Source organism: Athene cunicularia, assembly GCF_003259725.1.
Source record: "Athene cunicularia isolate RWA chromosome 17 unlocalized genomic scaffold, athCun1 chr17_part1, whole genome shotgun sequence".
NCBI classification, from domain to species: domain Eukaryota; kingdom Metazoa; phylum Chordata; class Aves; order Strigiformes; family Strigidae; genus Athene; species Athene cunicularia.
Window position 1 is genome coordinate 3,127,797 of NW_020799122.1, and position 12,211 is coordinate 3,140,007.

General features: G+C 45.7%; 2 protein-coding genes across 6 annotated transcripts in view; both read right to left on the reverse strand.

Annotated features, from left to right (window-relative positions):
* DNLZ (DNL-type zinc finger) overlaps nt 1-331 on the reverse strand; it is a 1,758-nt gene extending 1,427 nt beyond the window's left edge. The window contains exon 1 of the mRNA XM_026860648.1: nt 272-331. Within this exon, the coding sequence (XP_026716449.1) occupies nt 272-331 (60 nt within the window). The remainder of the gene's footprint in view (nt 1-271) is intronic.
* A 99-nt stretch (nt 332-430) lies between these two features.
* CARD9 (caspase recruitment domain family member 9) lies at nt 431-8,995 on the reverse strand. Of its 5 annotated transcripts, none has more exons than XM_026860551.1 (12): nt 8,779-8,995; nt 7,567-7,704; nt 6,805-7,130; nt 6,235-6,414; nt 5,862-6,014; nt 5,262-5,387; nt 4,948-5,139; nt 4,374-4,415; nt 3,716-3,761; nt 2,242-2,312; nt 1,406-1,488; nt 431-527 (listed from the first exon to the last, which is right to left on the reverse strand). In XM_026860551.1, the coding sequence occupies exons 1-12, from the start codon at nt 8,960-8,962 to the stop codon at nt 431-433; spliced, it is 1,638 nt and encodes a 545-aa protein (XP_026716352.1). In that variant the 5' UTR covers nt 8,963-8,995. The 5 variants fall into 5 exon arrangements, with proteins under 5 accessions (XP_026716352.1, XP_026716348.1, XP_026716353.1 ...); XM_026860547.1 differs by having other exon boundaries at nt 5,862-6,011; nt 8,779-8,980; XM_026860552.1 differs by having other exon boundaries at nt 446-527; nt 1,394-1,488; nt 5,862-6,011; nt 8,779-8,980.
* Nucleotides 8,996-12,211: the final 3,216 nt, after the last annotated feature.

The window sequence follows — 12,211 nt, forward strand, 5'->3', positions numbered from 1 at the left end:
GACGCCAGGAACCGAGCAGCACCCCCGGCCCTTCGGTGCGTGTTTCCGGCGGCCGCGGCCCGGCGCAGGCCGATAGATTTCTCCAACGCCCGGTAGGTGCGGGGGGGCCTCCCCGCCTGCAGGGGCGTCACACACCAGGGTCCTGCCTTCAGGGACAGAGCAGCGGGCCCGGGCCTTGCGGGGCACAGGGCAAGTGCCTCACACCCTGCCCCGCGGCTTCGGACCCACAAATATTTAATCGTGTTTTATTTGTGCACCGCCCGCCTCTCACATCAGTGCATTTATAGAGAGGTGGAGCAAAAAAATGTTTAATTCCCAGATAATGTCTCATTTGGTCAGAGAAAAAAAAAATAATGTCTCATTACAAACATTAACTTTTGATAAGTGTTCGTTTAGATGGTATTAAAATGGAAGCAGTCCATGGAGACTCTCAGGAGCCTTCAGTGTCAGTGTTGTCGCTGCCAGTGGTGTTCTCCCAGTCTGCCTCGTGGTGTCGGCCCTTCAGTATTCTTCGCAGTGCTCTTTTTCTGAAAACAAGACTAGACGTTTCATTTTTAGAAGATGTTTTCTGCAAACAAGTGGCGTTTGAACGCTTTGGGGAGTTGAGGGCGGAGGGGGGGGTATGTGTCAATGCACTGAGCGTTTAGCCGAATGCAATGGTTTGCTCACACACCCAGCAAAGCCCTGACTGGTAGCAGCATAAAGAGAATTCATCTAAACTGGTGACAACATTCTTACATTTCTTGAAGTGTGGTGTATTGTTGATACTCGGTTGAAGCAGCCAAGAAATCCTACCCCGAGTCCTTTCTTTATATAAAATAGAATTGTCAACAGCCAGAAGGGTAGTTTACAGTGCCATTACGAGCACTTCCAGCTAATGCTAGAACTATGCTCCCTGCTTTACACGGTTTTCATCACTCTCTCACACTCCATAAAGGCAGCAATCATTGAAGACACCAGGCACTGAGAGAACAGGCCTTCAAACAAGCATTTGGGGTGGAAATTGCTCCCATTCACAGTTCTGGGAGCTTGGTCTTGAATGTCAGCAGTATGTCAGATGGATAGTGAATGACAGATTTCACTCACACATGGGAGAAATCGATCAAATTTACTAAACTAGCAATTTTTTGGAGCGCCCTCCACTGCCTGCTGTGGAACCATCCACATCATCAAGAGCAAATGTGATCATTGCTATCTTGGCTACCTCTGGTACTAAAAGAGAAGTCTCAACCAGTTCAGCTAGAAGTATAAGCCTCTGAAGATAAGATCTGGAAGGCATTTATACCCTCCATGAATCAAGGTTGGGAACAGGGGAGGGACAGAAAAGAGGAACTACATAAAACAAGCTCATCAGTTAAGTCACACAGGTTATGTCTACATTAGTCCTGCTTACTAAAGTCCAGACCTTCGGTAACGCTCAAAGCAGTCCTTCATCCTCCTCCGCTCCTTTTCTGCCAGTTCCTCATTGGCTAAACCACACTCCTTGAACTAGAAAAAAAACAAAAAACCCACAAAAAACACACAAAGAGGAACTTGATTCTTCTGAAGATCAGATCAATGTTAGCACCAGGTAACGCAAACCTGCGCTGCAATGGTGGCTGATTTTGAGGCTGATGTACTGCAGCTGGTCTCTGCGGGGTGAAAGGCTGCAGACCACCCAAATAAACCTGATCATTTCTCCTGGCTTGTTTGTGCAATGAATCCGTTTGCATTTAAATGAAGGAGAAAAAAAAAACAATGTGAACCTATCCCTTCAGATGACCGAGAACAGTGTTCACTCCCAAAACCTGCACCCGGGAAAGCAGCCCACCGCACACAGCTAGCTTCCCACAGATGCTTGGGCCTGCAGAACGAAGTACAGCATGTCCATTTCCGTAATACACCTGCTTCACATAGTTTTACTATCTTTATTCTCTCCCATTTGTAACCTTGGGATTCTGTTTCCTGTACCAGCAGTAATACTGCAGACAATTAAACTGGAAAACATCCATACCCAGAAACGAAGACCAGGAAGTAATTAGAAGAGGTTTCTAGGCACAGATGGAGAAATACACCCGGTAAGTGTTCTGCTGTTCAGAGCTCACCCTTTTTGGAGGTTGAATTCTGTACAAAGTGCTCAGATTTTGGAAAAGCAGTAGCTGCTTAGATGCTTCTCAAAGCTGGTAAATCCATCATTAACAAGAACATTAAAGGTCACAACCCCCCGTCATGGTAAAGAAGAGCCCACAGAGATTCTCTTACACTGGGTGACTTCGGAGGCAGACTGCTCTCTCGAGTGCTGAATTGCTGGTTTTGTCCTTCAGGGCAATCTTCTAAGAAAAGGAAAAATCCCAGCTTTAGTCATAGTTGCCATTGTGAAGTCACTTCTCCCTCTACCAGTTTGTCAAATGGCAATAGCTGTAATGTAAGAGCTGCCCAGCACTACACAGAGACAACAGCAGAACTGAAACCAAGCCTCAAGATGTTCAGGATTCAGTCCTGTGATCAATGCACGAGTCACTTCTCATTTTACTTGAGCCCTGATTCTTGCTTAGGGTGATGGAGTTCCCCCTCAGGCTCAGAGATATCAGCTTTCTAGTTTCTGCTTATGCCGGAGGCAAACAAATTGCTGCAAAGAAGCACCTCTGCTTAGTATTGTTTAAAAAAAATTAATCGTGTTAGAGGTCACCACAAGAAATCACGTTAATCATTATTTTAACCATAATTTGTCGCTGTTCCCCAACAAGTTGTGCATCTAAGGCAATTCAGACCATATTTTAGTGAAACTCCTTATGTCGCAATCAGGTATTATGATACATGTTTTTGAACTGAGTGAGATAGAATAATAAAAGGTTTTTTGGATGTGTTGTTTAGCTTTTGTGAAAAATCTCCCATCTCAATGAATAAAGAGATCATTTAGATCTTCTAGGAGATCAGAACAGAAAGTTTCTTCTACTGTGCTAGTTTGTTTCCTTTGTGTTTTGAAAGAGAATTTCAAGTTCTTAGAGGAGCCTATTAATTCCTTTCCACACTGCTGAATCATTTCCACTGGGGATGCTACAGAAACAGAACCAGTGACAGCGTTGACTACATGGTTCTGCTTTTGTGAAAATAGCCTGCAACATAAAAGGGAAGAGGGGAGGGAAAAATCCCTGGAGAAAGCCACGTGGTCCAGCTGAAGTGGAAGGATGTTTGCTCTGTTCTCAGCTCTGTCACAGATGCAAGAAGAGTTTACAGGGAGGATGGGGGAAGCATCATGTACCAGGTGGTTATTCCTGGACAAATTCAGTAGACAGGTTGTCTCAAAAAAAAAAAAAAAAAAAAAAAAAGACTCGAGGTCCTAGGATTGTCTAATGATACCACTTTTTCCACGTCATGCAGCTATATGAAAGACCCTCTCAGAGACCATGTAGTAAAAGGTCAGCCCGTGGAGCTTTTTTTCTCTCAAAAAAGCTTTATAAGCATTCACTATTCCCAGCATCTGGGACATGTTCTGCTTTTTATAGGCGAGAAAGATGGTGGTATGGCAGACGCCTTGATTTATGGGTACCTGTTCTGAGTCATCTCAAGGAGGTTTTGCTCGGAGTGCCAAGCACACCCCGCTGAGAAGCATTTCTCACAAACTGAGTTGCCAGTCAGACTACCTGTTCTTCGCTAAAAATAAAACCCAGGAATATCTTTTTCTGTCCCTCTGAAACACTGTACGAATTCTCCATTTCCCCAAGAAAAGCCTTACTTTTAGGCGGTTTTGTATCTTCATCTAGATGACTGTGAAGAGTAATCTATGGAACAGAAACAAAGCAAGAACATGAGAACTGCCCCTTACTCTGTCTCACACAGTAGCTAGGAACAGATGGAGGAATAAAAGAAACAGGACATGCATAGAACTAACCTTTCCTTAGTGCACCTTGCTGCCAGCAGAACAGCAGACTGAGCCAGAAGTTGCAGATCTACCCATGGATTTATCCTCCATGAATAGATCCAGTTCCTTTGGCCTCCTTTATACTTTTAGCCTCCAGACAATGTGACAATCGCTTCCACACTGAAGTTATAAACTAAAAACTCTTTACTACAGATGTCCCCAGGGACAGGCTTATTTTTGTCTGTTCTCCCACAGGAGAGGCAATTAGAAACAACACAAAATAATTCAATTCCCCCAATTTGCTTAGACTCAGAAAATCTTGCTGATTAATGCCATAACTGTGTCCTACACTTTAAAATCTCAGGACATGGGGATATTCTGTCACTGGTCTATTTTGTGGCCTCGGTTCTTTTTGGTATCACTGAAATGAGTCTGAGCCATGGGTTGAAGATTAATTAGGTAACTGTGCAGGAGGGAGGAATTTGAAACCATCCCAAAAGAAAGTAAAAGGTAAACAAGGCACCCTACTCACTTCCTGGGAATCTCTAGAGGAGGTATCATCCAGGTCAGAGGTCTGAAATAAAACCAGTATAAATTAATCATTCCTCATAAGCAAGAAATTGGTAATAAGGGAATATACAAGAGACTGGAAGCTCCAGAAAACAGAGAAGTGTGGACTTTCTCCCTCCTACACTCCTGCCTGACCACTTGGAGAAAGTACACAAGATGCCACATTAATTAAAAGCTCATGTATCTAATTTAGACCCAGAAGCCTTAGCACCCTTATGCCCTGCTCCCAGTTTCATCCAAGTGGCTCATTTACAGTCTCGAAACTCTTTGGTGGACATCATTTCTGGACATGCTCCAGATACAAACACAGAAGGCCTCAGCCTGCATCAGTCCAGTTTATCCATGCCTGAAACAAGAGTGAGGTAACAAGAACCACCAAGTCTATTATTTTTCTAAACTCAGCATTTGCATGGAAATGGCTACCCACACAGCTGGCCCCGCCTGCTGGATTCAAACTGGTTCAGCGCAAAGGCCTGGGACCAGCCCCACACTCAGCTCCCTAACCTACCCCACAGATGACAACCCTGCAGGCCTACCAGTGTGGGCAGCTCCAGCTGCAACCTTTTCAGCTTGGCTTCAGTAGCCAGTAACTGACTCTCCTTTTGGAAGAGCTGCAGTTGCAGTTCGTCACATCGCTCCCCCAGTTCCCGAATCTGCTTGCGGTGAGCGTCCCTCTCAACCAGGTTCTTGGAGTACTGCATATAGAACTGTTCTCGGGTCAGGAGCGCCTGGTGTAAGGGACAACATGTTGTGGCGTGTCACACAACAGTACACTCAGGGTTACAGTACCTGCCCACTCCAAACAGCAAAGCAGGGATTAGTGGCAGCTCCAAGAGGAATGTTTTATCACCTGGTCTCTTTCTGAAGCCACTTCCTCCATCTGCTGCAAGACAGCTTCAATCCGTTTTTTATACATCTGGGAGTCCTTCCTCAGAGACGTGCACTGTAGTTCAAGCATCTCTTTCTCCTCTGCATACTGCAGAGAAAAGGTCAAAAGCACCCTGCTTGTGGGCAGAGCCTGAGCTAGACTCTCACCACTTCTTGCTCATAGCCAGACTGCTATGGCCAGACCTCAGTGCAATGTCAAAGTTAGGCCAGACTGGCCAGTCAGAGCAAGGCCAACCAGGTTGGTCAACAAGACTAGGAGGACTGCTAATATGATGGATTTGTGAGTACCCGAGCTGTCAATCATGATAAAGGCTCCCATTACCCTCCAGGCTGAGGCAGGGACTGTTAATTAACACAGGCATTAACAGGTAACAGTTAATGCTACAGACACAGAAAGCTACAATATTAGCGTGCCCTTTTTCAACAAACTGTAACTCCTAGAGTAGGAGCAGCAAGGATTGCTGCTGGGCAACTCCCCTGCTCTGCAGGAGAGACATTGCAGACACTTCATCTGCCTGGCTTCCCCTCGACCCCCAGCAGGAATTTGCAGTGCATCACGTACTTTGTCACGGAGCACCTCGGCTTGCCGCAGCTCCTTGCGAAGGCTGTAAATGGTGTTCATCAGCTCCTGGCGTTCTTCTAGTATCTGGCTACAGTCATTCTCTAGAGTCTTACTGGAGAGGCTCTTCTCCAAACTCTGTTCCCTGGCAACCTGCTGGACAAAAAAAAAAAAAAAAAAAAAAAAAAAAAAAAAAGTGAGATACAGCAACTATCTAACTTCATACCAACGCTCTTCCCACAGTCCTGTGTGCTCTGTTTGACTTGGAGAACAAGACCACAGCTGACCCACACAATCTTCAGTGCAGCCTCGTAGCTGGCCTGGCTGCTACAAATAATCACTTCTCAGGAGTCCATATCCAACCACCCCCACCAACCTGGAGAGTGTTCTGCAGCTCCTGGTTCTTGGCCAAGAGCAACTCCTTCTCCTGCTGGATCTCCCACATCACTTCATGGCTTGGACGCTGCTCTATGGCATGTTTCAGTTTCATCGTGTGCTTACGCTCCAGTTTGCAGTCATCCTCAGCTTTCATGAGGCTGTGCTTTAAGTGATCGATCTACAAGAAAGTTCAGAGCTCATCAGTAACTCTGGCCTGCAAAAGCAGTTCTCACTCCATTCTCCAGACAAACACGGGGCAAGTTTCTCCCAATCTCTGTTTTCCTCAGGACGCCCGGTCCAGAGTCCTGGCTGGGTGCTAATTGGATACAACATGTTTCTCTTGTGAGAGGGCTTAGTCTTGAATGAGAGGAAGCCTGATAATTCTTCACAGCATAACTTTTAATACGTGGGCCTACTGGGATGAGCTAGAGACCACCAAGACATGCCACCTGCTAGAGAAGAACCTCATGCTGGACTGGTCCAGACCATCCTGGGCAAACTCTGGTGCACAGCACAGCCGTCCAGGGATCAGGTAAGGAGGGAAAAGCTTTAAAAGAGTGTGACTGACCTCTAGGATCAGGTCCCGATTCTTCATGAGGGCAGCACTCTTCTCCTCGCTCTGTTTGGCGTAGCTCATTGCCAGGTTGTAGTTCTCGTCCTTGCACTTCCGCAGCTCCTTGCTCAGGCTGTCCCTCTCCTCCTTCATCTTCTGCGCCCGCTCTTGGTGCTTGCGGAGCAGGCTGTCCCTCACCCACATCTCTTTGATCGTGTCCTCTTTGGTGTGCAGCCACATGGTGAGCTCCTGGGCCTTCCGCCGCTCCTCCTGCACGGTGCTCTGCAGCTTCATGATCTCATTCATCAGGAGCTGGCTCAGGCCAGATTCCCCAGCAGTGTCTGTTTGATGGGCAGGCGTCAGCCACCGCTGTCCTGTCTGCTCCCCAGACACACAGACAGCACAGGTTCCCACCCACTTATCAAAGTAGATCGTGGTTGTCACAACACACAAGCCCTAAAGACACGTGTGACCAAATTATCCCGGCCATTTCCCCCCTGCTCTGGGCTTTTCTACACCACAGCGTCACTGACAGAACAGGCAGAAGGCAGAATTGATCCTCCTGCTTCCTCTGCCAGCCTCCCAGGTCCAGCCCGTGACATCGGACAGCAGGGCCGTTCCTGTCAGAACCCTTCTGAAGCAGACAGGGGGCAAGCCAGGGAACACTCCTGACTCTGCACACCGAAGCTGGGGAGAGGCAAAAGCAGAGGTGAATCCTCCCTTAATTTGCACAGCAACATCAAGCAAAGAGCTGTTTTTTCAGAACATAACTATTACCTATAATCATAGAGAAAACCCTGCTGGGCTCCTTGCCAGTTATTTTCTTATACAGCTGTGGATAATAAAGTTCAAGACTCTCCAGAAATGCCTCAAAGCCCTTGTGTCCCGTTCGCTGAAGAATGTCCAGAAGAACACCTGAATAAATAGCAATGGGATATTCTGTTAATTTATTTATCTCTCTACCTATTTCTAACATAATATTGCTCCACCTTCTCCACATGAAGATTAAAGTCCCTGGGATCAAATCCCCCAGCCAATCCTAAACCAATTCCCCAGTAACTATACAAAAGTATTTACCTGTGAAGGAACAGTTAAAAACTTAACCCTTATACCTAGCTCCTACTACAATGGGTGCAAAAAGCAGATCTCAGAAGAGCACTTTATGCTATCCTGCTGATAATTCCAGAAAAGAGAAGTTAAAGCAAATCACCGTGACAGTTTCTGCAGCTCAAGGCTTCACTTCCAAATACTGGAGGCAAATATGGGAAAAAAGGAGCACTAGTGTAGGAACACTGCACATAACGAGAGAGGTAGGAGGGACAAGCCTAAGAGACCCTGGACTAAAAAGACTTTGATCTCAGTTTTCTACTTTGTCTAGAAACACTCTGTACCAAATCAAGCCCAGGGGGCTTCTTTTCTGTGTTCTACAGTTTCCCAATCTGGAAAGCAGGGAAAATAATTTTTTTTCCATGAATCTCAGTAGTTTATCAATAAGTTAATCCAATCCAAAAGATGTATTAATAGCATAATGAATCCTGTCATTCTCTCTAGTTGGAACAAGACCAGCACTGCATAGAACAGTCACAAAGAGTTTACTTAATGTGCTGCCAGCGTTCCCTCAAACACCAGAATATAGGAACAAGGGACAATACACGCCGAATTAATCTTGGAAATCTCCCCCTGCAAAACTTACACAAGAATAATCTTGTGGGTCAAACTCAAGCAACTCCCTCCTTTATGCTAACCTAGAGATCCAGAACACCAAAAGGCCACACACCCTCTGTGCTCCCATTACCCTTCCTCAGCTCAGGAAAGCATTGACAGAGCCATCTCCATTCCTCCTCTCCTCACAGCAATGTGCTGGGGAAAGGGGCAGCAGAGCAGTGCCTACAATGTTTGTGTCCAGACACAGGCAGACAGTAACTAGAAGCAACATGTTCCTCCAGGCCCAGGCTGTTAGCACTCTGCTCCAAGCCGCACGTCACCCACCTGCCTTCCGTTTGCGCATGACCAGGGTGGGGTCATTAAGAACTTGCTCCTCATCATCGTGGCTGATCACTTTGCACTGGCGAAGATAGGGCGTTATACGGGAAGGATCGATCACAGAGATCAGCTTCACCCGGAAGTTCTCCAGGTTATTCCAACACGTCTCATCACTATCTTCTTCCAACATGCTGGTGAGTGAGACGTATTAGTGAGCAGCGTTGTCCTGTCTTGAAAAAACAAAAATAGAAAACAAACAAACAGACTCTAAGACTCCCAGAGTAGTGAGGGGGTGGGTGTGGGGAAACAGAGTATGTTAAACAGGCTGAGAATAGAACAGTGTCTTTTAGATACAGGAACACATCTCTCAGGAGGTCATGAACTCAGCATTTGCAAATCACCTGCAGAACAGGGTGATATGCTATAGTCATACCTGAAAGAGCAGTCCAGTTACCAAACCAAGATACCAGCAGCTGCGAGACTAGTGCCAGCGCTGCTGACACAGATGTGAAGGAGAGCTAGTGCCAAATTCTGAGAAAACAGAAGTCACCAAAGCTTGATGACCTCCCTCCAACCAGCTGAACACCTCCCAGACCTCACTGCAAGAGGAGAGTGAAACTATTTAGCAACAGGTCTGCTGACAGCGGGCAAGTCATCGAGAGCCCCACGAATAGAGGAAAATCCAACTAACTCCAGATTCCCAACAGTGTACCCCAAGAAAGTGCTGTAAAATCTCACTGACTTCACCACGGGTTCTCCAAATGCTTCACTATGCTTAGAATTAAATCTTTAATCCCCATAAATAAACAAGGGTGGAACACAACACACAGTAAGCTGATGGCTGACCACAACTTTCCAATTCAAAACTAAGCATCCTCTGAAGAAGTGAAAACGTCTTTAAAGCTCTCCTAATTAGCTGTTTTTTCTGCTTTATGAACAGTTCACTCCTCCATCTCCCAGCATTTGAGACCCCTGTATTGTGCCTGACCACACAGCCACTAAATCTAACACCCACAAAAGGCTCTGTGAACCCCCCCCGATGGCAACAGCCTTAACTGCATTCAGCTGTAATCCTACAAAAGCTGGTCTTCTGCATCCATGTGCAAAGAGAGGGAACACCATGCTGTATGTAATTTTCCCTGTAAACACAGAGGTAAAAATCACACAGCAGGCAACCACGAGGTCAGCTGCCTCTCACATCCACCTCACAGATCCCACCTGTGGAGCTTCGACAATTTGTGCTGACAAACACCAACCTGCACAGCTCGGCCGGAGGCACCAGGGAAGCCTCCCACTGATGAAGAGTGCCTCCGTGTGTTTGTTTGGTGGGAGCCTGCAGCAGTGCTCAGCTGTACACTGTGGCTACCAGTTACCTGCGTCCTGACAAGAGCCTGCTGTTACCCACAGAGTCAGAAAAACTACTACTTCTCAGCCTGGAAGTGTGCAGGTAAACAGATGCAGAAAACCCAACACTTCTATACCCAAGGCTTCTTTCGAATGAGAAACTGGCATTATTTTATTTCTTTCCCTTTTGTGGTCAGACTGTTCCAAACTGAGTACCTTCTGAAATGCCACTCATTAATTACTATGCTTATATCACATGTATGAGTTGAGTGCAGTAGCCATTGCCATTCCCAAGGGCTCACAAAGGCTGCCAGAAACCTTTGTATTCACATTTTCAGTCATCTTGTTTGAGGCAGGGAGGGTGGGAGCAGAGTTCTGACCGTCAGCAGCTCTACAGGGGCTGGGATCTCACACACATCTCACTGCATTTCTCTTCAAGGTCATCTCAAACCCTCACTGTTTTTCTGCTCCAGCAGAGAGAAAGACTCCAAAAGTCTTCAGCACATATTTGTTCCACATTACATTGTCAGTTAACTTTAACGAGCTGGACTGACATAGAATTAATCATTACTTGTCATGAAAAAAATACTCTGCTCTGCCTGACAAACCAGCCCCAGATTACAGGAAACACATTCCCGTTGATAAATACCACATCCTTACCTCAGAGCTGTAAAGCCAAATTTTGTTCCCTATTAACATAAACCAGTCTGCATTACATGGACCGATCTGAGCCTGTACAGTCAGAAGCCTCCTTGTTTCCTCTCTGGTCTAGCCAACGCTCGTCTCTGTCGTGTCTCCGAGAAAACTTGTCATGGATGCAGTCTCCCTTTATGTTCTAGCTAGAGCAAAGATCATTCCAGGAGCAAAACTGGCTTGAGAAAAGGGGAAACTACTCAGCTATACTCCGAGACAGGAAAGGGAAGAGAAGGAAAAAAAAAGTTTTTTTTAAAAAAGGGGAAGCCTGAATGGGTGATAGGGGAGAGGAGAAAAACGTTAGTTGTATTGCAAGTCAGCAGCATTACATATGCAGTGATTTTAGACTCATTCTGGCTTTGTTTTCCAATCTGTAATACTCAATTACCATCTAGAGTCCAGAAAGTTTATTTGTGTAGTGGTCAGAATGACTAAGAAGAGTGAAGGTCACAGGCACAGGTCTGTCTAGCTGATTTCAGGGGACAAAACCAGTCAGAGAGAAGAAAGAGGCTCTTCAAATGGCCTTTCAGCTGTTAACATAACATCATTATACAGGAAAGCAGGTGGCAGCAAGAATCTCTTGGTTTAGAGTTCAGCTGAAAAGGATGATTTCTATAATGATGCCTCTAATTTTGGATGTCCTTAAGCTTCAAGCATAATTATGACAACTCAGTATTTTGAGGGAAAGGGAGTCAAGTCTTGGCAAAGCAAGGAACATAACCCACGATTCCCAAATTACAGGCTGTGGCTCTAACAGTAATTAAAGGAGCAGCACAGCAAGCAGCATTGTGATTATGTGAAGCATCAACATCATACCTTTGACTGCCTCCCCGCCTTCCCACAGTCCTAGAACTGTAGCTGCAACAAGAACTCACTAACAGTCTGTTTTAAAAAAGTCTCAAGAACATACACGCTCTGATACCATGGCAGCATGACACATTTTCCCATTAGCTTCCCACTCCACTCTTTGTTCTGCTTTCTAAGTTTCTGGAGAGTTTCTCCATGTTATCATTAGGAGTAGGGCAGAGATGCTCCAAGATTCTTTAAGCTTGTGCTTCTTGTTAAGAATTAAATTAGCTTTCCACTAAAAAAAGATACAATACCTCTATTAGCTATGCCCTTGCTGAAGGTAATCAGAATGTCTGCTAATTGACCAATCTAGCCTCAGCAGTTTTTGTTCTATAGTACCAGATCAGTTTAATCCTGAAAAAGAGCACAAACAGCTGCTTTTTATAGTTATACAAAGTTTTTCTACAAGCAGTAAGATTACGGGGGTATATCAAGTGGCACTCACAAAGGACAACAATCATTTAGAGCACAGATCACATTTACCACCAGCGCCTCGCAGTAACAGCGCTGTGGTGAACAGCGCACAGAACCGTATGGCAAAGCTTCTGCCACA

Excerpts from the sequence above, each read along its gene's own strand:
- CARD9 (XM_026860551.1), bottom strand. The coding sequence starts at position 8,962 with ATGTTGGAAGAAGATAGTGATGAGACGTGTTGGAATAACCTGGAGAAC. Across the intron at positions 7,131-7,566 it reads GGTTTTCTCTATGATTATAG|ACACTGCTGGGGAATCTGGC; the intron begins GTAATAGTTATG and ends CCCATCAAACAG. Across the intron at positions 4,416-4,947 it reads AGCTGGAGCTGCCCACACTG|ACCTCTGACCTGGATGATAC; the intron begins GTAGGCCTGCAG and ends GTTTTATTTCAG.